Source organism: Maylandia zebra, linkage group LG22 (genome assembly GCF_041146795.1).
Source record: "Maylandia zebra isolate NMK-2024a linkage group LG22, Mzebra_GT3a, whole genome shotgun sequence".
Classification (NCBI taxonomy): domain Eukaryota; kingdom Metazoa; phylum Chordata; class Actinopteri; order Cichliformes; family Cichlidae; genus Maylandia; species Maylandia zebra.
Window position 1 is genome coordinate 4092656 of NC_135187.1, and position 21262 is coordinate 4113917.

At 41.5% G+C, this 21262-nt stretch overlaps 1 protein-coding gene and 1 long non-coding RNA gene across 8 annotated transcripts in view; one reads left to right on the forward strand and one right to left on the reverse strand.

Annotated features, from left to right (window-relative positions):
* LOC101468857 (uncharacterized) overlaps positions 1 to 21262 on the forward strand; it is a 72982-nt gene that overhangs the window by 20408 nt on the left and 31312 nt on the right. For 5 of the 6 annotated variants that reach the window (XM_004569733.5, XM_004569734.5, XM_004569735.5 and 2 more), the window contains exon 2: positions 13725 to 13762. The exons of the other annotated variant lie outside the window; for it this stretch is intronic. In XM_004569733.5, coding sequence (XP_004569790.1) covers positions 13725 to 13762 — 38 coding nt within the window. The remainder of the gene's footprint in view (positions 1 to 13724; positions 13763 to 21262) is intronic. 6 annotated transcript variants of the gene reach the window in all.
* On the reverse strand, positions 11442 to 19628 carry LOC143414521 (uncharacterized). Of its 2 annotated transcripts, XR_013095138.1 has the most exons (4): positions 19570 to 19605; positions 19381 to 19406; positions 18728 to 18799; positions 11442 to 12266 (listed from the first exon to the last, which is right to left on the reverse strand). It is a non-coding gene; the product is annotated as an uncharacterized LOC143414521 (long non-coding RNA). The 2 variants fall into 2 exon arrangements; XR_013095137.1 differs by lacking the exon at positions 19381 to 19406 and having other exon boundaries at positions 11444 to 12266; positions 19570 to 19628.

Consider the following 21262-nt stretch of genomic DNA (forward strand, 5'->3'; position numbering starts at 1 on the left):
TTTAGTTTTGGTTGTCTGCTGTTGTTGGTTACGTGTTGATCAATAATGATGGACATATTCTGGTTCACTGCTGAGCAGAAAACACACTGACACTCAAAGATGTGCCATCAATGTTCAAATGTGCCAACACACACACTGTATTAGGACATGACATTGATGTATGTCCCAATCAAGCAGCATGCTGTTTGAATGGTACTGAAAGTTCTTTGGAGCAGAAAGAGATTGAGTGCTCAAATCATCCATAGCACAAAGTCTTCAAACTCCCCCTTTCTGACGTAACACACTGTTTTTGTTCTGACAGTAACGTTAATAAACCTGATTTCTTTCTCTGTTCTTGTGTTCAGGATTGCATAGAGGGGGGATTCAGCAGCCTATGTGCTAAAGCTAGATCACTGGTGCCTTTGACACAGAGATCGAACATCTCTTTATTTGGTTCTCCACTCTTTGTTTACACTGACCATAATCCTTTTGTGTTTCACTGTTGCACATAACAGAAATCAGAGGTTATTGTGGAGGGCTAACATTATCTTGCACATCATCCATCATCACAAAAAGGTCAGAGAAGCCTTGTACCAACTAGATGTGACACCACTAAGAAATCTTTGTTCCTCAATCTATTGTTGAGCTATGTTTATGGTGAGGCAGGACTCATTATTGTGCTGAAAGAGGGCACTGGCATCATATTATTGGAACGAAAGGGTCTATGTGGGCTGCACCAATGTTTAGATAGCTGGCAGATGTCAAAGAAAGCTTGGACCCAGTGTTTTCCAGCAGACCATTACCGGTGGTGATGCCTTTCCTGGCTTCTCTTCTCTTCCAAAGGCAACTGATGCACACTCACGTGGCCTTCCATGTGATACAAAAGAAAAACCTGATGGTCATGTGTTCACTGCAGATGCTTTTTGGCCATGCATTGGGGATTCATTACCATGTTTGCTCCCCTTTCGCATAAGTGAGCCTTGAGTGGCCGTGACCACCATGAGCACCACTTTCACTTTTGTGGCTTCCTTAGTCTTGTTTTAGTGAGCATTAACCAATTCATAGTATAAATGCACTTGCTTAGTTCTCTAGTCCACAGCCAGTTACCTGCTTCCAGTACTTCAACTTCAAGGACCGCCTGTTTACTTGCTACTCAATATACAATATCCTGCTTTAGACATTTAGCAGGTGTCTTTGCAATGAATCACCTGCAAGTGGTTTCATTGGCACGTGTAGTTATTTGTTGGCATGTTCTTGGCATAATAGTCTCACATGGAGATATGTTTAGCCTTAGTTCTTATAGTTTGTTTTCTGCAGAGAAATTAAAGACAATTTGAACGTTTGCATTTAAATCCCAGTTTTCTTTGAATTGTACCTGCAGCGAGCGGCGCCGGGGTTTCCCGATCAGCTGTCTCTCCTCTTCAGTTATTTACTGCTGATTTATTGGGTATATTTCTGGATAAAAATCTGTTCTGCTGCAGCTTTGAAGACTAATTAAATAAAATGGCCTAAATATCTCTCTGCCTCCCTCTTTCATATGAGCATATTTCATTAGTTTAAAAGTAAAAAAAAAAGAACAGAAATGTGCTGCCAAGACTGCAGCAGATTGACTGAAGTAAAAACTGTTCTTGGCTAAATGAAGCGTGCAGCTGCAGTAGAGCTTTTGGCAGACGGCACTTCTCTGTCATCCACTGACGTCTCCGATTCATTTCCTTGAGACCTGCTTTGTTGCCAAACAGATTAGGCACAGCAGCATCAACATCTACACCGATGCCTTTGTAATCTTCAGACTACAGAAGAATAGCCTGAGGAACAAGCAGCAGGAGCTTTGTAAGGACTTCAAGATTCAGTATAAATGAACAAACAACAAACAAAAAGAGCTGCTTTGCAGGGCAGGAAATATAAGCTGTAAATGGATTGTTTTTATTCATCTGTGAATCGTTTGTTTAAAAATAACAATCTTTTAAAAGTTCAGTTTAATTGTTTTCTTCTCATCTACACGCTTATTTACTCCCCTGCTATTTGTGTGACTTGTAACAAATGCAAACGAATGAATATTGTTTTCCAATCCTAATTATCCACTGCTGATTATTTCCTAATTAAAACAAAACTGATTATCACAGTTAACAAAAACATGGCCTTTCTAGATATGAAGAACAGCAGCTATGGGGGTTCATCAATGGTGGTAGCTGCTGTAACACAAATCTATGAACGACACCGAAGGTCATGAAGAAGAAGGCGGCTCGTTTTGTATCTGATGGTCATTTGCTTTTGTTCGACTCCGCTGCAGAGTTTGGGTACGTGCACAAACAGAAACAACCTTTTCCTCAAAGGTCAGTAGCCTCACACATACTGTACCAAACCTCAGAGGCGCCGGGCTGCATGTTTCACAGGCTAACAAGCAAACATCACGCTGCAGCTCCACACTGTGTAATTCATAATCAGACTCGGAGTCAGGTTAATTACCAAGTACAATGCTCGGCAAAAGATTTAGCATCCATTGCCTCGCTGTTTTAGTAAAACCAGTTACATAATTACACAAATGGATTCAACGCCTGTTTGTTGGGTGGATCTACTGCAGCACAGCGGTTAAGATTTCGAGTTTGAGCAGAATAAATTAGAATTTGGGAGCCTGATTATACGTCAGAGAGTCAACAGAAAATGAATCTGCAGTTTGATCATTCTGATGACCGGTAACAGTTTTGTAAACACTGCTTAAATTCAGCATTTCAACTCTGTGTTGCGTTTGTAAACTGAAAGTTCAGCGGCTATGCTTCACTTGTGTCTGATATTTTAAGAGATCAGCTGAGTAATAGAGAAAATAAACAGCAGATTAACCAACGGCAGAAATAATCATTAGCCGCGTCACAATAAGTTTTACATAAATGATGACAATGGGCACATGTATCAACGTCAGAGGTGCTGTTTGTTGAAACATTTTTAAAATCCATGACATCAGGAAGTGTCAGTGAGAATAATCTAATATACAGAAGAAACCTGGTAGCAGCTATTTATAAATATGAAAAAGCTGCAACAAATACAGCTTAACATGCAGAATATACAGCATGACATGCGAATACCAGCTTTTCAGTAAAATAACATGCCGGCTTCGTCATTTTCTTTCAGTCGATACAACCGTGCTGATGTCTGGATCGTTCTGCAGAGTGTCTAAGCCACGTCGCTGGTAATTCTGTAGCTTAGACAGAGAAGGGTTTATAGATTCAAATATGCCAGCACTTTTTCTCGCAAGTGATGGCAAACCCACCAAATCCTTTGTAATGACATGTAGAGATGCTTACAGCTTTATACTGTTGTTATGGCGAAGAAAACAGGGTCCTGAGATAAATGACTCTTTAGTTTGCCTCTTAGTCACCAAGTAGATGATGGAAATGGGCAGGAGCAGGAAAACAATGAGCTAAAGTGGCTTTTTGTTGTCTGAGTTTCATCTAGCGTTAATATCAGTCTGGTCTCATTCAAATGTTGTGCGTTCTTGGTGGGATTTCACATCAGCACCTGCATTTATACAAGTAGTGGTCGTATTTAGAGTTGGTTAAAGTCACCTTTGATGGAGAGAGACTGCATAGCAGGGCAAAATCATTTCTTCTGCTTTAGTTATCCTATAGATTCAGATACATGAGGTGTTTCACAGAAAGGAGAACCAGTGTTTGTAATGATGATGTTTCACTTCAAAGTTTGTTTGCGATCTAAATAAAACAGCTACAGCAGCTCCAACTCGTTCTTTCTCTGATTGCCACACTGCCTTGTTCTCTCTGTGTGTTCAGAAATCGATTTCTCAGTGCCCGCTAACATCAGACCCAGAACAGCTGAGCGAGTGAGCAGCGCTGCGTGCTGCTGAAAGTTTTCTCCCCTTTAATTCAACATTTACTCTTCTAACTGTAATTTCACCACCATCATGGTTCACCCGCTAGATGCTGAATGAAATGCACCAGCTGTGTTATCATATTAGAATTATTTGCTGCTGATTAAACATTTTCAAGAGAAGATAGAATACCTGCTCCGTGCTACCGTCAGTCTGCAATATTTTTCCTGTTGCCATCTCAGTTTCTGGAGACAGAAGTGTCCACATTTGGCTAGACAAACGGAGAGCATAAGTCACTTATCAATCACAAGGTAGCCACTGCTGGTTATGCCCTGCTTTTTCATTTATTTTTCTCTGAATGGGTCCACAATTTATTAAAGAAACATCATGTTGTAATAAATCCGGCTTGAAACCAGTGACCTGGACCACAAACATGAGACAAACATTTGTTGACAGAATAAATCAAGTGAAAACAGGCTGTTTCCCCCGTGGACTTCTATACAATGTGTCTTCTTTTTAGAGTCACAGGTGTTGCCCCCTGCTGGCCGTTAAAGGAACCTGCAGGTTTAAACCACTTTCACTTCCCAGGCTATGAGGCTATGTTCACTCTTTTAAAACAGCACGTGCTTGTAAGGACACAGACCTTGTTTCTTAAAAATGATTCAGCACTACAGATGCTAAAAAAGAAGTTGAAGTGTTAATGGTCATTAAGTCGTCTGACACTGACTGACACTAATGACTGCGATGTACGCTGCAGTCCCTCCTGGTATTGCAGGGAACTCTGGGTAAATGTCCATCAAATGGCACCAGAGTGATCACTGATGCCGCCAGCTGTTCCGACTTACACATATTAGTCCAAGCAGCTGTGATTATTTCACAGTATGCCAGTGTGGGCCTTGCATTATAGTGACGGCTTTGATTTATTCCACAGATTATCTCGCAGTCTCACTTTCATGAGTGCAGTTTTCTTTCTCACTGAAAATATAAATGTGTGCATTATTTCAATGATTGTATGTTACAGGGGATCTTTAATTTTGGTTATTTGGTATTAGATGAAAACTGCAGGTTCTCAGGTTTGTACAGATGTGATGGTGTCAGTAACATTAACCTCCTTGGACCTGGCGTCCACATATGGGGACATCACATTTTGGGTTGTCTAGACCACAATACTAAATTTTGCTCTTTCAAATGAGCCATATTGCTCAAAGGGGCACAATTGTTGTTTCTCATTTTGTTTTTGTACTCAGGAAAAATGCTGCTGTGTTCAGACACCAAATAAACAGTTTTGCACATCATTACTCAATCGTGACTTTATAGTGTTCTGTCGACAGTATAAAGCCCAAATAGCAAAGAGAAATTAAAAATGCATGCCATGAAGGAGTTTGGTCTTAGGAGGTTAAATAACAGAGATTTCTTTGTGTTTTGCCACAACAACCACCTGCTGACATGACGTTTTCCCTGCTCTTCTTTCTTCCTTTCATTCCCATATTTTCCTCTGGCTCTTCTTCTGTTTACCTTTTGTCCATCTTCCCAGCAGCCCTGCTGCTGTCTCCCTACAGCCAAGCGGTAAAACATTAAATGGTTACAGCAGTCTAGTAGTTTATGTCCTTGGACACAACTAGACACGTTTTTTTTTTTCTCCACACAACAGAAGCATCTCCCTGAACCTAACCTAAACTATCCTGAATGATAATGAATAATCAAATGTATGTATAGTGTAAATATCTTGTCCCCTCAGGGACTGTGGTCTCTGAATGAGTGGACTGATTAATGTCACAGCCTCCAACTGTTTACTGTGGATTTTTTCTGGCCTTAAAGAGAGAAAAAAAAACTTTACTTTGTAACCACAGACATGACCAATAACTAAGTATGAGACTGGACTACTTAAAATTCCTGTCCAGAAACACAACTTAATAGATTAAATGTCATGAATATTTCCATGAGTCTGTGTTATTACCCAACATACCTAAATACCCAATCCCCTTATGTCCTGAGCTCTCAACGTTTCCTCCTGTCAGACTCTCTGAGTCTTCAGCTTCCCTTTGTGCCTTTCTCCTCACTCTCTCCTTCCTCCACCACTTCTCCAGCAGGGATCTCCATCAGCTCCTGAGGTCTCTGCTGTGTGTGTGTGTAAATTTGTATGTGCCTGTGTGTGTGCGTGCGGTTGTGTTGTGTGGAGTAAATGGCCTCCAGGATCCCCAGGGCTGCATCTCAAATGTACTCACAGAGAAGCAGAGTCATGACTAAGACTGCATGCCTTTCATTAACAGAGAGAGAGAGAGAGAGCAAACGTGTCTAACAAAGTTGAAAAAGTCAATTTATTCCTCTGGTGGAAATGTGCCTAAGACTAAGAAATGTCTTTAAGGAACAAGTTTGCATTGTGTGGGTCAGAGTACATGTCAGAGTACATGCGTGGGTGTGGGTCAACTTGCTGCAAAGTCAGTGTTATTTTGTTTACATAAGAAAGATGTTTTAATAAAATCTGATCACATTAATTCTGTAAACAACACAGGACTTGGTGAGCTGATGTTTGATCAGCTACATTACAGTGTATTGTACCTACAGAGTATTTAGATAACTTACATTTTTTACAATATTAAATTTTCATCCTCTTCCAAGTTGAAACTGTGTGTGGAGCCCGTTTCTCAGTCTGCTCCATGCTGTCTGATTTCCCGCTAGTCTTGAGAGGTGATTATCTGGAATCCTACAGAGAATGAATGCGCGCAGCCTATTTAGCTCCGTTTACTGGTTTAGTGGATGTGCACCACATTTCAGTGAGCTTTGATGTTTGCACAATCACAGAGAATGAAACAGTGTGTGAAGGCCTGCTGCATTAACAGCTTGATGTGTTTAAATCAGTGGTTCTAAACTTGGGCATCAGTAGTTGTGCATGGAGCCACTGCAGGTGAGGTGAAGTAATACTGAATCAACATGACTTCTCTTTGTTTAAGACACAAACCTTTAGTCTTCATCTTGTTTTATTAGTAATAATTTAGAACATTATCACATTTTTATCAGTAATTATTAGTAATGCTGTTGAATGGTGAATTGGAGAGCCTGGATTCTCACCCTATGGGACTGACTCTAGCTCTAGCTCCACACTTTATTAAGAGACATTTCTAAACAAATACAGCGGTCCCTCGTTTATCGCGGGAGTTACGTCCTAAAAATAACCCTCGATAGGTGAAATCCGCGAAGTAGCCAACTTTATTTTTTCCAATTATTATAGATGTTTTAAGGCTGTAAAACCCCTCACTACACACTTTATACACTTTTCTCAGACAGGCATGAACATTTTCACACTTTCCTCTCTTGTTTAAACTCTCAAAGTTCAAACCTTTGTAGAAAAATAAGTCCAGTATTACAGAATGAAACCAAAGATCAAACTCTGTTTTCAGGTCCAGAACATGGGAATAGAGCAGCTGTGAGGGAATTCAACATTAATGAATCAATACTATGGAAATAGAGGAAGCAAGAAGAATGAGTTGAGTAAAGTTTGACTTATATGACTGTTTTGTTCGCTTAATGCGCCTTATGGTCAGAAAAAAAAACGTAACTTCTACCTTCCTTTAGCATGTCCAGAAGTCCAACTTTTTGTGCAACGGTTAACATCTTCCTCTGCCTTTTGGGCGCTATCGCAGGTCCCTTTGACGGTGCAAAACGTTTCGTCGACATTGTTGTTTCTTGGGGAGAAAACTTACAAACATACAGTGCAGCACTTCAGAGTCACACTGCGAGCGATTGAAGATTTATGTAAATTTGACAAGCTGAACGCATTCTGTACTGTACAGGAGACACAGCAAGGAGGAGATTGATTGACAGTGGTCTACAGCCAATCAGGATGCAGAACACAATGCGCTGTAAAAAACAAACAAAATAAAACTGCACACAGGAAGGCCGTGAAAGGTGAACCGCGTTATAGCGAGGGACCAATTAAAGTTAGTAGGGAAGGGTTAATGGGAAACACTAAATGGCCTGCAGGTGTTAATGTGAGTGTGAATGGTTGTCTGTGTCTACGTGTTAGCCCTGCGACAGACTGGTGACCTGTCCCCCTCCCGCCGCCACCGCCGCCTCCAACCCTGAAAAGGATAAGTGGAAGAGAATGGATGGATAGTTTCTATGTGAGGGACAGATTGTTGTTCGCACAGCAAACAACTTGCCAGTTACATGTGTTAAACCATATTCTGCTTTAACATCCTTCTGGGACTGATGGAGACCACAATTCACAAAATAAACATCATGCTTGATTCAGTAAGACATGAAACTAGAAACTGAGATCATAAAGTCATCAGGAAAGTGTTTGCTAAGATCCCAACAGAAAACAGAAACGGCGATCATTTTCCTATGGATGTCTGCGCAACTGGAAATCTTTCTGTAACCACAGGAGTCGCCCCCTGCTGTCCAGTACAATTAATGCAGTTTTTGGCACATCTACACTTCCATGAAACATCTGTGTTTTGGAATAAAAATAATTAGAAACACCTTTTTCCTCCAAGTGGAGCTTGGTGAGCACTAGGGTCTTTTGTAACTGAATCAATTGCTTTTATCACCTTCTTGTCCCTTGACATAAAGTGTAACATCTGTGTTGTCCACTCCTGAACAAGAGCAAAAAGCTACACCCTCCCTACACCTTTGGTCTTTGTTGGTACTCCTTGGAGAGACAACTTAGGTCTCCATTGAAGTTATCGAGGCTGAGGTATTTTTAGACACTGTCGTGCTTGGGACCAGTGAGGCGGGACCAGGGAGAGAGTTTAAAATCAATGCAGACAGCATCGGTGTGCATGTTGGGCCATATGTTCAGAATGCGATACATAAGAAATGTCGGCTCTTTGAGCAGCGTAGCCTGATAAGTGAGTCCAATCTGCCTTATTGATTACAGCCGTTAAATCCACTTCAACCAGCCTTTCGCAAGGAGACGAGAGAGAGGTGATGCGCTAAAGGAGGATTTTGAAGGTTTAGGCAATGAACTGTTCTAATGATGAGTGTACAACGCCCAGGATTACTCCTCAGATTGATATTCAACAACTTAGGCAATTTTCTTCATAAGCACTCTCATCCTGACTTCTGCTAGCTGAAGTTGGACTAATTTCCTCAGGCCCTCCAAGGTTTGGAGGCCTATCTCCACCCACCACCACTTCCCCTGCCGGTGGCGGACTCCCTCAGGTGTCGGTGTGTTGGTGGTTCTTTGTGTCTGGGGGTGGGCGTCCGGGTACACACCGGCTCACTCCTTGGCGGCCGCTTGTCGGGGCCTGGGGCCTGGGGCTCGCTCGGGCCCCTTTGGAGGTGGGGTGCCCCCGGCCTCTCGGCCTAGGGCTCGGTCACTCAGGCGCAGCTGGGGGCCGGCGGAGCTCACGGGCGCGTCACTGCAACTCCCCCTGACTTCTGCTCCGCGGCTGCTGGGCGAGCCCTCATCTGGGACTCTCCTCAGCTCTTACTGGGACAGTGGCGCGGCTGCCCCTCTGTTGGTCTTCCATGGTCTCTTGTGTTCTGGGGGCCTCTGGATGTCTGGAGTTTTGATCTCCTCCATACCCGCTTCACACCCTGGAGGACGGGGCTGTGGCCCCCCCACACTCCCTAGCAGATCATTACATGGAGAAACCTTTGGAATGCAAGCATGCTGATCCACACAGGTATGCACACATGGGTATTCACAGACGCGGACTAAAGCTTTCTTGGCTGCTGCCTCAAAGCACACTGTGCGCTGTCTATCTTGCGTGCTGCACAATATCGTTTATTACTTAGTAAATACTGATATCTATGACTAGCTAGTTTATTGTGATGGTGCTTTGTTTTCTCTATTATTATGTTGCTCTTTGTTGTTTGCTGTCTCCTCTGTTTGTTTTTGTTTGTTTTTTTTTTTGTTTTTTTTCTCCATACAGGTGACCCAGGAGTTGTTTTTTTTCTCTCTCTTCCCCCCCTTCTCACCGTCTCTTCTCCCCTTTGGTTTTCTTTCTTTCTCTCCCCCTCTCTCTCTCATTCATTCCCCCTGTCCTATTTATTAAAAAAAAAAAAAAAAAAAAAAAAAAAAATGACAAAGGATGAACTGAAGCTCTGCCATCACGTAATGTCGCATACTGCTGTTTCTGATGTCATTTAGAAAAAAAAAAAAAAAAAAAAAAAAAAAAAAAAAAAAAGAAGTTGGACTAATTTCATAGCACTTGACTTGAAGTATTTTAGTCCTCCTGCAGCCCTTTGGATCAAACAGTGATTTTATCTCAGTTCTTTCTACCAAAAGATATTACAGATGTAGGTTATAATCTGTGTTAACAAGGGGGAGCCCCCTCCTTTCAGTGCCACTTAATTCTAATATCCTTCAATATCCCAGGCATCACTGACTCATACAGGTCACGCCCTCCTGCGCCAAGGCACGGCGTGGATAATTAATCTAATTTTAGCGCTGGCACTCAGTGATATACTGGACAGAGATTTGCTTCTCAATCATCTTAATGCTGCAATAAAAGATGGTGCTTCCAAGAAGGAAGAAAAGAAGACTTTTCCGTGCACTTCAGTTCCCTGCTTATGACTCATATCCTGTTTTTGTTTACATATTTAGGATGTGATGCTTGCTACGTGAAACATACTGCGACAAACTGACTCAGCGACTGCCACAGTGTTCACACAAGAAATAAGACCAAGGTCATTTATTAAGGTTAGCATAGCACATGTATGCACATCCCTTTCATAAAATATATGATTGTTTTATTTTTTATTAGCATGTTGGTTGCTGAATATATAATTAAATGTATGCACTTTTGTGCTTGAATATAAAATAAATAAATAAATGAGCTAAAAGCTTGATGCCAGCTGGTGCTGAGACAGAGAATGAGCTTAGAGACAAGCTTTTACGATCTTCAGGGCACAGGATGACCAGGTGAACCACATTAGCTGACATCCCTCCCAAGGCTCCTGAATCATAACAGGAGCATCAAGGACAGCTTACTGGAAAGAGCCATTCATATTCCTGTTAACATGATTTAGAGCTCAAGAAGTCTCTGTTCAGCCCTCTGTGTCTGTAGCCCGGTTTTCACTCTTTTTTGTATCAATACAATCTGCTGAGAATGATTTGGTTTATTATATTGACCTGAAATACTGAACAGCTTTATGCTGTATTCAGGATCTAACTATTTAATTTTATTATCCAGTAACACTGGTTAACAAGCACTTTGCTCCTGGGATTCTTTCACCTGCACCTGGAACAAATTTTACTGACTCAAAATCTAAAAACCATTTTCATCTAGAACATCCTGTTTTGTTATTTATGAAGTATTGGACAGCTATTATAGCCTGACGGAAACGTGATGTGCTTCAGTTTTTAAGAAATACATTTAATTAACCAATAATTAAGGAAGGTGTCTTTCTTGGTCCTGAAATCTATGACCTGATGCTTGACAATGAACTCAAAAGGAGCTGAAGCCCACTGAACCAGCAGCTTGGAAGCATTCGTGCATGTTGTCTGGAATTTCCTTGGCAATTATAGAGTAGAGAACTGCGCCGTGTTTGCCACTGAAGATGCACTTATTCCATTCTTGTTTGACTTTTTTCCACCAAAATTTGGGCGATGTCAGGAATGCGAAAAGGTTTCATCAACATATAAAAGGTGATGGAAAACCGATATCAGGGAAAATGTAATCAAGCACGATGGCTGATGAGATGGATGAGCAGTACAAGCGTAACACAAGCGCCTCATTTTTTACCTGGTTTTCAGTAACATGCTTTAACATTTCTCTGGCATCGTTAATATACAGTGCAATGCATTAATAAACATTAATAAATTTGGTGGGAAAAGTCTAATTCAAGCACCAAATCTGAATAAAGTCATGCAGTTTAATGTAGTAAACACTCCTCGATTTACAGAAAAATAATTCATTACTGCAGAATGTTGACACTTGGTATAAATCTGCCATTGGGTGCAAATTACTGTGGCATTTTCTACTGCCTGCTTACTGTAATCTCTGAGCTGGCACACTACATATACAACTTCAGGCACCTGCAGTACTGTGCAGAAGTCTTGAGCCATCCTTTCATCATATTTTGCTTCCAGTTAGTCTTTGAAGCCTCAGTCCAGTCCTCGGACTTGACCATTTTCAGAGAAATGCTTTCGTTTTTTTGTTAGGCCACTTGACACTGACCTATGAGTCATTTAAGCACACAAAAAGGAATCTATCTCAAGGCATACATCAGTGTTATGTCTACAGACTTCACAAAGGAGCAAAGAAGCAATTTAAAGTTTTAGCTTTTGGCATTTTGTTATGGCAGCCTGTTAAAACAGCACAATTTCTTCCCATTTCTTTAGTTAAATATATAAAAAATGCCAACGATAATACAGTTTGACAATCATAAAATGGTATGTTTGCACCAACAAGTTCATTCTCAGACAGCTGAAAACTTGGCATATCCTGGCATGGTGTGCAGTGTGTCGTTAAAACTATGTGGGTAAACTGGACAACTGGAGGAGGAATTGGCAGGTCTAAGAGAGAAAAAAAAGGGGGGGGGGGAGAAAAATACTTAGCACAGGATCTGAAAGAGGCACTTAGCTCTTCTACTGTTCACAGAAGTATGATCAGAAATGGTTACTGTCAAGATGTCATTCTTAAGGCTGGAGACCAGAGAGAAAAGGCCGAGGTAAACTACACAAGAACTGGGTGGAAAATCAGTGGCAGCAGGTTTTATAGAGTGATTGATCCAAATGTAAAAATTCTGATTCAATTTATTGTCATTGTGAATGACAGTAAAGCGCTATCAGATTTCTTTTCTCAGATTTCCACCATGCATTACAATCTGAAAAGCATCTGACTGGCAACAGCTTTATTTTTCAGCATGATGCTGATCCCAAACACACTGCCAGTGCATTAAAAAGCAGCCGACATCCAAAACACAGCTTTGGATGTCCTTCAAGAAGCCTGGAAAATGATTCCTGAAATGACAAGAAATCATATCTAAAAGATCTTGTCTTGATGCACGCTCAATCATCCAGGTAAGGAAATCCCAGAAAGTCGATTCTGTTCATCTGGACTTAATGTTTTCTTCCACTGAAAACGTTAAGTCCAGATGAACAGAAAAGAGTTCAGACTATTAATTTTCAAGCTCATAAAAAACTGTCCTTTTGCCTTATGCACTGTATTCCCGTGTATAATTGCACCTATTTCCCATTTTTATAGAAAAATTTAAGAATGAAGGGGTGGCTCAAGACTTTTGCACAGTACTCCGGGGTATTAATGCTGCTCTGGTGCACAGTACATCCAGTAATGTAGCAAAAATAATGCAGGGCAGCCTGTTGTGTCTCATCATTGTTTCGTTTGTTGCTGGCTCTCACACAGAGTGCTAGCATGAGCTGCTACACTGACAGATTCATTGGATAACTTAATTTAGCATTAAGGTCATGCTCAAGGTCATCAAGGAAAGCAAGACGAGTGGTGAGTCAGCTGTCATCACAGTCTCTCTACTCTGCTCCACCAGAGAACAGTGGTCCCTGTTTTCTATTTTATTAGCACTAAATTATTAACTTTACTGGCAATAATAAGCATCCACTGTTATCACCCTCAGATATTTCAGAGTCATCTCTGGCCTCTATGACTCACACTCGTTGTGCCCTCTGCGTGCCAAAGCTTGGCGTGGATAATTAATCTAATTTTAGCTCGGTGTGTTTGTGCTCGAGTGTGTGTGAGAGAGAAATACTGGACGCCGTTGTCATTCCTCCACAGCGAGCAGGCCGAAGGCGGCTTCAGTGTGACATACTGTTATCTGCTTCTCCCTCTTGCTGTCAGTGTTTCTCCCTCACTGTATCTTCCTGTCTCACCTTCTCCTATCACAGACAGCTTAAACCGATTCCTGTTTTCTGCATGTGGCATCATACCTGTAACTACTGAAGCACCTGATAATGAAATCTTAAATTCATCTCATTTTCTCTCCCTCTCTGCCTCTCCAGCAGCGGATGCCGTGCCGGTACGGAAAGATGGGGATCAGGTAAAGTGCTATTATCTCTTAAAAAAAAAAAAAAAAAAATTAATGCCTGCACCATTTGCTGCACACCTCAATCTATTTTTCCATTTTGCTGAAAGCCTCTGTGACAGAATGCAAAAGACACTCTGGTGCTGGCGTCCTCAGCTCTCCTGTTACATCTGAGCGCTCTCCAGCGTGAGAGTGGTAGCATGAGTGTTGATTTTTGGCCCCTCAAATATTATGGAGGTGAGAAAGAAGCGCTGTTACTCATCCAGAACTGTCTCCTGTTGTTACACAGTGTAGCCCTTAGAAATGTTAAAGACCCGCCCCCAAAGATACGTGGTGCTGCAAAAAAAATGTTTGCCCTCTTCCTGATTTCTTCATTTTTGGCATATGAGTCACACTTAAATGTTTCAGATCACACAACTTCTGATATTGGACAACAATAAGCTGGATAAATGAAAAAAATGCAGTTTTGCAAAGTTATCCAAACTTACCCCCAAAACCTAAAAACTGGTTGTGTCAACCTTGGCAGTACGGACTGCAGTGCAGTAACTGACAATGAGTCTTTCCCATCACTCAGGATGAATTCTGACACAGTTCTTTGTAGAATTGCTTTAATTGAGCCAGACTGGAGTTTTAAAGCCTGTTTAAGGTCACGCCAAATCAGATTTAAGACCAGGCTTTGTCTAGGCCACTTGTTGGTGTGTTTTGCATCACTGTCCTGCTGTATAGCACGAGTGCCATCGAGCTTCAGGGCACAAACTCATGGCCAGACATTCTCCTTCAGATGTTTCTGTTAGAGAGCAAAATTAATGGTTCCATAAATTCATCCAGGTCCTGAAAGCTGTAAAGCAGCCCCAGACCATGACACTACCGCCTCCATGTTGTTATGTTCTTTTTATGAAATGCTGTGTTAATCCTACACCAGATGTAACAGGACTCAAACCTTCAGTCCACAGAAAAGTTTACCAGAACTCTTCATGTTTTCCTTTTGGCCAGCTGTGGTTTTCTCCTCTGAACTCTCCCATGGACACTATTCATGCTCAGTCTATTTGTTACTATTGAATCATGAACTCTGACCTTAAATGAGTGAGACCTGCAGTTGTTTAGGTTTTGTTCTGGTTTCTTTTGTGACCCTCTTGGAGTAAATCTGCTTGGGAAGCCTGGAAAGGTTCACTGCTGTTCCAAGTTTTCTCCGTTTGTGGATAATGGTTCTTACTGTGGTTTGCTGGAGTGCTAAAGCATTAAAAACGGCTTTGTAACCCATTTCAGGATGATATATGTCAGTTACTTAGTTTCTTTCGTGGATGTAACATGATGTGCTGCTTTTTGAGATAGTAAAGTTGGGATCATATTTTCTGAGACTTCTAGGGTCTGCTTGGGTCCCAGTGGTATAAATTTCATTAGAGAGTCAGCACCAGGGTCCGGATGGATGTCTGTATGCCTCCTGTTTTTTGTGATGAAGTCTCAACTATGCCTGCAGACATCAAATAAGTCAGGAATGGCTACTCGGCCGTTGGCCATTTCCAGCTGTTTGCATCCCCTGCAGAGTGTAATCTTTAGCCTACTTCACTTTGTGAGACAGGTTCTATTTATGTGATTTATTGATTAAACTGACAGTAATCAGGCCGGGGTGCACCTGGTGAAATTTAAGTCTTGTCTCTGAAAAATGTGGTTAATTGCAGTTAATTCAAGATATAACAACAGACAGCAATTACTTTCACATAGGACCTGGTAGATTTGGTAGCTTTTGCCCTAATAAATGAAATCATCATTTAAAAACTGCATTATATTTTTACTCTGGTTATCATAAAGTTGTTTGATGATCTGAAACATCTAAGTGTGAGAAATATGCAAACAAATAAGAAATTCAGAACGGGGCAAATACTTTCTTACAGCACTGTATTTGCAAGCCTGTGTGTGTGTGTGTGTAGTGTATTGAGCGTAAAGTGTTCAGACAGTCTGTTTCAGTACATGGGAATTTACCTGAGTTAAAGGGAAAGCACTCCTTTTTGGGGCATCCTCCTCCCCCGCATTATCGAAAGTAAGAAAAGAGTTTGGTGGCACCACAGGGAGCTCTGTGAAGCCTGAATTATATCCTCAAATGTACCGAGTTGGTGCTGAAATGTGAAAATGAATCTGTAAGAAGTGAACCTACCCCAACTCTGAAGCCTCCATCGCAGCCTGAGCCCAGAGGCTCAAAGCTTGTTAGGTGATAATAATCGACCCCGTTTCCAGTCTGCTAGTTTGGATAAGACCCATCATCTCTACCTTCTACAGTGCTTTCTTTTTTTAACACAAGCACTACAAAAACTATTGAGGTGTTGTTTTGGCCTCTCCAGCTTTTTATCTACACTGCTTATGTGTCGCTCGTCTTTAAGCTAAGTTTCTAAAAACTCAACAAGCATTTGGACCTGAAAATGATGCCAGACTCAGTGAGCAGATTAGGATAAAACACCCAAATCTGTGACTCCCAGTATATATACCACAAGACAAAATCAGAGCACTAAAGAAAGCTGAATAAAGCAAAAAACACTCTTTTATGTCCATAATCCTGTTTTGTGTATCGCTGTAAATAAGTGAATAAACATTTTAATTAAAAGCACAAGCCTTTTAATATGTCGGTCAGTGCATCTGGACACGATTCTTTCTAACAAACATGCAAGCCTGCCAAGGATTTCTTTCATGGCCAGACAGTGGGATGGTCTCATCTGGCTGAGTCAGTAATCTGCCCTCAATTCAACTGATTATTAATTTTACTGCTAAAAACCAGAGTCAAGGCAAAAACGCCCCAGTAGTGTGTCTGCTGTGTTGGTTTGGCAGCATCACTGTGAGTCACAGACTTCAGAGAGTCACTGAAACATTAAAAAAGGTGGAGTGACCAAGTGGCTGAGGCACACGTGACATGTCATTTAAATTTCAGAATTCATCTCAGTATTTTATTATTAATTGATCAGCTTTGCTGACCTATAAACTGGGTCTGAAACCTCCAGACAGCCGAGGCTTTTCTGGGTTTCATTTTCAGTCTGACTCTGCTGGTGCTCCACCTTCCTGCCTCAGACTGTAGTTCAGATTAATTAGTGCCTCTAAATTGGCAGAGGTGTGAATAGTTGTCTGTCTCCATGTGTCACTTGTGTGACGGCCTGGCAGCTTGGACGTGCCCCGTCTCTCACTCGGTGGTAGATGGGAAAGGCTCCAGCCACGTTGGATGAAAAGCAGGCGGAGATAGTGAGTGATGGATGGATGTCTGCTTAAGTTTGGCTTAAGGGAACTAAGAGCCATGAACAAAATCTCACCAGAAGATGAAGCTGAATGTCTCCACCTTACTCTTACACCTGTTCTACAGCAAACAAGCAACATATACCAACACTTCCTTTACTTTAGTGAATGAAAACATACTGTAATCATTGCATACAGTGTACTGCCAAACAGCCACAGGTGTGACCAAAACTAATGGGCTTCATTACAGTGTAGTGACCAAACGAGCCATCTGAACCTGAACCAGCAACGACTAGTGGACTGAGGATGTCCACTAGTCATTTAAAGACTGCAGCCTTTGCTGGTCGGTGCCAGCGATAGTACTTGTTAAATGTATTACTCATATTTTATTAATGTAAAATAGCAGTTATTGGGTGTTACACGGCCGCTGACCACTACCTGAGTCTGCATCCCTGACAGATGGCTCCACCCCGGGTAGTGTCACTCACTGTCTCCATTAACGAAAGTCAAATGAGCAGAGGTGGGGAAAGAAAAAAAAGAAAGAAAAGAAAACACACCACACTGAAAAAAAAAGGCTGCATGTCAAATATAACCAACGCTACATGTAACCAGGTTCTGTTTCTTCTGCATCAGGATGTATGATATGGAACAAACTGCTAAACTCTAGAAACTAATCTGACTCTCGGTTCACTGGTGACACTAAAAGCTGCATATTTCTGCGATGTTCAAAGCACGATTTGGTTAACGGAGAATGTGATTAACAGTTTCGTATAGCCCCTAAAATACCCAATATTTGTTTGGACATTTTTTAACTTCATCGATTTAACATTTTTAAATGTCTTCTGAAGGTTTTTCTGTCTTTTAGACAAGTTGAGGAGTCTGTTTTCTGTTCCTTGTCTAAATGACAGGTCAATCAAACACAAGGGACACCCCAACATTTTGAGTCATCCCTAGTGTAATCTTGAGGATTTAAAAAAGAATAATGGGATTGCTTATGTTTTAGAAGATGTAATCTCTCGTGGTAGAGGCTTCTTCAGTTCTAAAAACAAATGGTGGAGAGTCCTGGGTATTTTATTCCAAGTCGGGTTGTCTTTGTTTAAGGTGATCCTTAATGTCAATGACCCACTATTGATTCTGTGACTCATCACATGAGCTAAGGTGTGAAAAAGGTGTAGGTTTAGACCATCTCCAGGGGTGATGTCCACCCCATCGTGTGATGTGTTGAGGTCACCTGGGCAAAGTGTAAGTGGTGATTGAAGCACCTTGGAAGGGATTTCAAGACTGCATTGTCAGTGGCTTATAACAGATGTTGTAAGTCACTGCCTCTGTTCAATGATGCTCATTCACAGTGGACATAGATGTGTGAAAGAGGAGTAAAGGAGGTCATCTGTCTTCTCTGTCCAAAATGTGAACACTGACATCCTCAAAAGACTGTCCTTTGTCCTGTAAATGCAAGTGTTCTCCTTTCTAAGCTCTCAGGACTGACCCGGATGAGTGAGAAGCTACACAGACGTACGTCCCCAGTTTAAATGCTGTTTCAGAGACTTTGGAAAGCAGACAAAAGGAATATTAATTTCAACTCCTGCACGTGTCACAACATCACGAAAAAGGAAAAGGGATGCTCTGTTGGGAGAAAATGGTGGTGTCACAGCCTGCAGGAGCTACTATTAGTCAAACCTGTGTGTACTCCTGTGTGTACGCCGGCACTCTTGTGACTGTCTGTGTGTGACCGGGTGTGAAGGTGTGCCAGTGTTGATAGTCTCTTACCAAGGCCACAGAGCTGCTGTCCCCTGGGTTCAGGCTATTACTGAGCCATGTATCACTTCTCAGCTGTGGACCCTGGAGAGATTGAGAGGAGCAGAAAGAGTAAGAAAGGGAGACAAAACAGAGACGTCCGTCCTTTTTGTTGTTCCATCAGTGATTGATGCTTTATGTATGTGCTGCTGTCACTTTGTCTTTTAAGTGCTGTTATAGTAATAGTCAGTCCAGGTAACTTTTCTAACCCTTAAAGCCTGTTCCCTGTTGCTTTCTCCCTGTTTGAAGTGATGTACACTTAGAGAAGCTTTGAGCTTTTACAACAAAACATTCCCAGCATTTTCAGACTTGTATAACTGAACAGTCATGGATACGATCAGCATTCTGGTATGAAACTGTCACGGGACAGTGTAGCAGGCAGGAAGTGGACCCAAATGCAGGAATCGTGACAAACGTGAACTCAAAGCACAGCTTCATTGGCTGGGAAATGGCAGATTTATTTAACTAGAGCATGAGGGGGGACTGCAACTAGAAAGTGAAGAAAACTAGAGGCTTAAGTACACACATGAGATAATCAGGGAGTTGGAACACACCAGGGAACACAGGTGAACTAAATCTGATTAACAGGACAGACTACTAACAAAATAAAACAAGATGTAACGCACACTGAGACTCAGACACGTGGACTTGACTGTCACAGCCGGGTTGGTTGGTGTGTTTGAGGAGCGTACCCAAAAGCAGAAACCAGAAAGACGTAGAAACAAAATGACAATGGTGAAAACTAAATTATAACCTGAACTGGGAAAGCTAAATCTAGACATGGAAAACTCTACATACAAACATAAACCACGAACCTGAGAAACCGAATGCTTCAGATGAGCTAAACAGATGACCTGACAATGAACAGAGCGAGACAGAGGACTTAAGTACACAAAAGGATAATGAGGGAAGTGGAAACACCTGGGGAAACACAGCTGACACAAATGAACATGATGCCACAGCGGGACTCTTCAAAATAAAACAGGAAACATAATGGGACATGACAACAAGAGCTTGACAACATAGAACACACAGACATGAGACACGTGACAAACTGGGGAGACGCGAAACATGAGGAGAGACACATGAGAACAGATAAGGGAGACGAAAGCACGGGCAAAACTGAAAGTTAAACATAGAGGACAAAACAGATAAAAACTCAAAACTAAATGGACCTTGATGATAACATAGATTATACTAAACCTTAATTAAAAGTAACATAAGAACTTAACATATTCAAATATAACCTAAGAAATCAAAAATACAAAATAAGCTCAAAATGCTGGGTCACAGACCGAGCACCCTGACACTTGACTAAACAGACAGACTGATGAAACACTGAGATGGACATGGGACCAGGACTGCAGATGTATTAACTAGACAAGACGGGGAACACAGACGGTCACGGTGACAGAACACAGAGAGACCAGACAGACACGGGGGCACGACTGTGGAGACTGGAGGTGAACAAACACGGAGACGAGACGGAGACGGACTGGACAGGAAAGAGGAGCTAAAATAAAACAAGAAATCAGAAGCTGCATGTAAAACAAACTCAGAGCCACTAGAACATAACATATTCAGTAACATGAACATAGATGTTCACATAACTTTATGATAAATCCATTAAATAGATGCCACACTCAGTTTACTCCACATTTCTTGTCTTTTTTTTATCCTGACATATCAGTGAAATTTATTTCTTTTTAAAAAGTGAGAATTAAAGAGCAGTTGACATGGCAGGAGAAGGTTAAATCTCCACAAAGGTTGCAGAAGTCTGTATCTGTGTGCATCACATAGCCACTGGTGTAAAAGGAAATTTCAATAAAGCAAGCTACATTAACCTGCTCCCTTTTTCACCATGGGTCACCACAGCATGGAGCTGTTTTATAAACCAGATGCTCTTCCTGAAAAACTACACAAAAGACTTGTGTCGCCTTCTGGGATTGAACCAGAGATCTTTTACATACTAGGTGAATGTGTAAACCATAAACTACTGAGCCACTATTAAAGGAAACTTACACAATGGACATTTACATAAAAATTCAAAGTAGTTTCCCAAATTGCTTAAAATAACTTTGCTTGTTGTTTTAAAAAAAAAAAAACAAAAAACATTATTTCCTGTTGCTGTCAACAGAACATCAAGAACGAGCACAAAAACACTGGTTTTATGCAGGAATACATCAGACCAGCCAACAACATGGCTGTGATAGAAATGCATCCTGCAAGCCTGTTACATCAGCGTGTATAAATGCATGGGTTGCACCCGCCTGCCACCGTGAGAAGCACCTGGAACATTGGCATTGCAAGGCATAGTTGTTATTCAGCGGTCACGGCATCAGAAACAGAATTCAGTTTTGATCAAGTGCTGTTTGCATTGAGCTCTGATCCCGCAGCAGCCTTTGAGTTGTTTACCTCCATAAACACGACTCCTCTGTGTAATTTATTGGCCTGCACAGAGGCCAGCAGGTGGAGAGAGATGAGGAGCTCGGAGAGATGATTCAGACT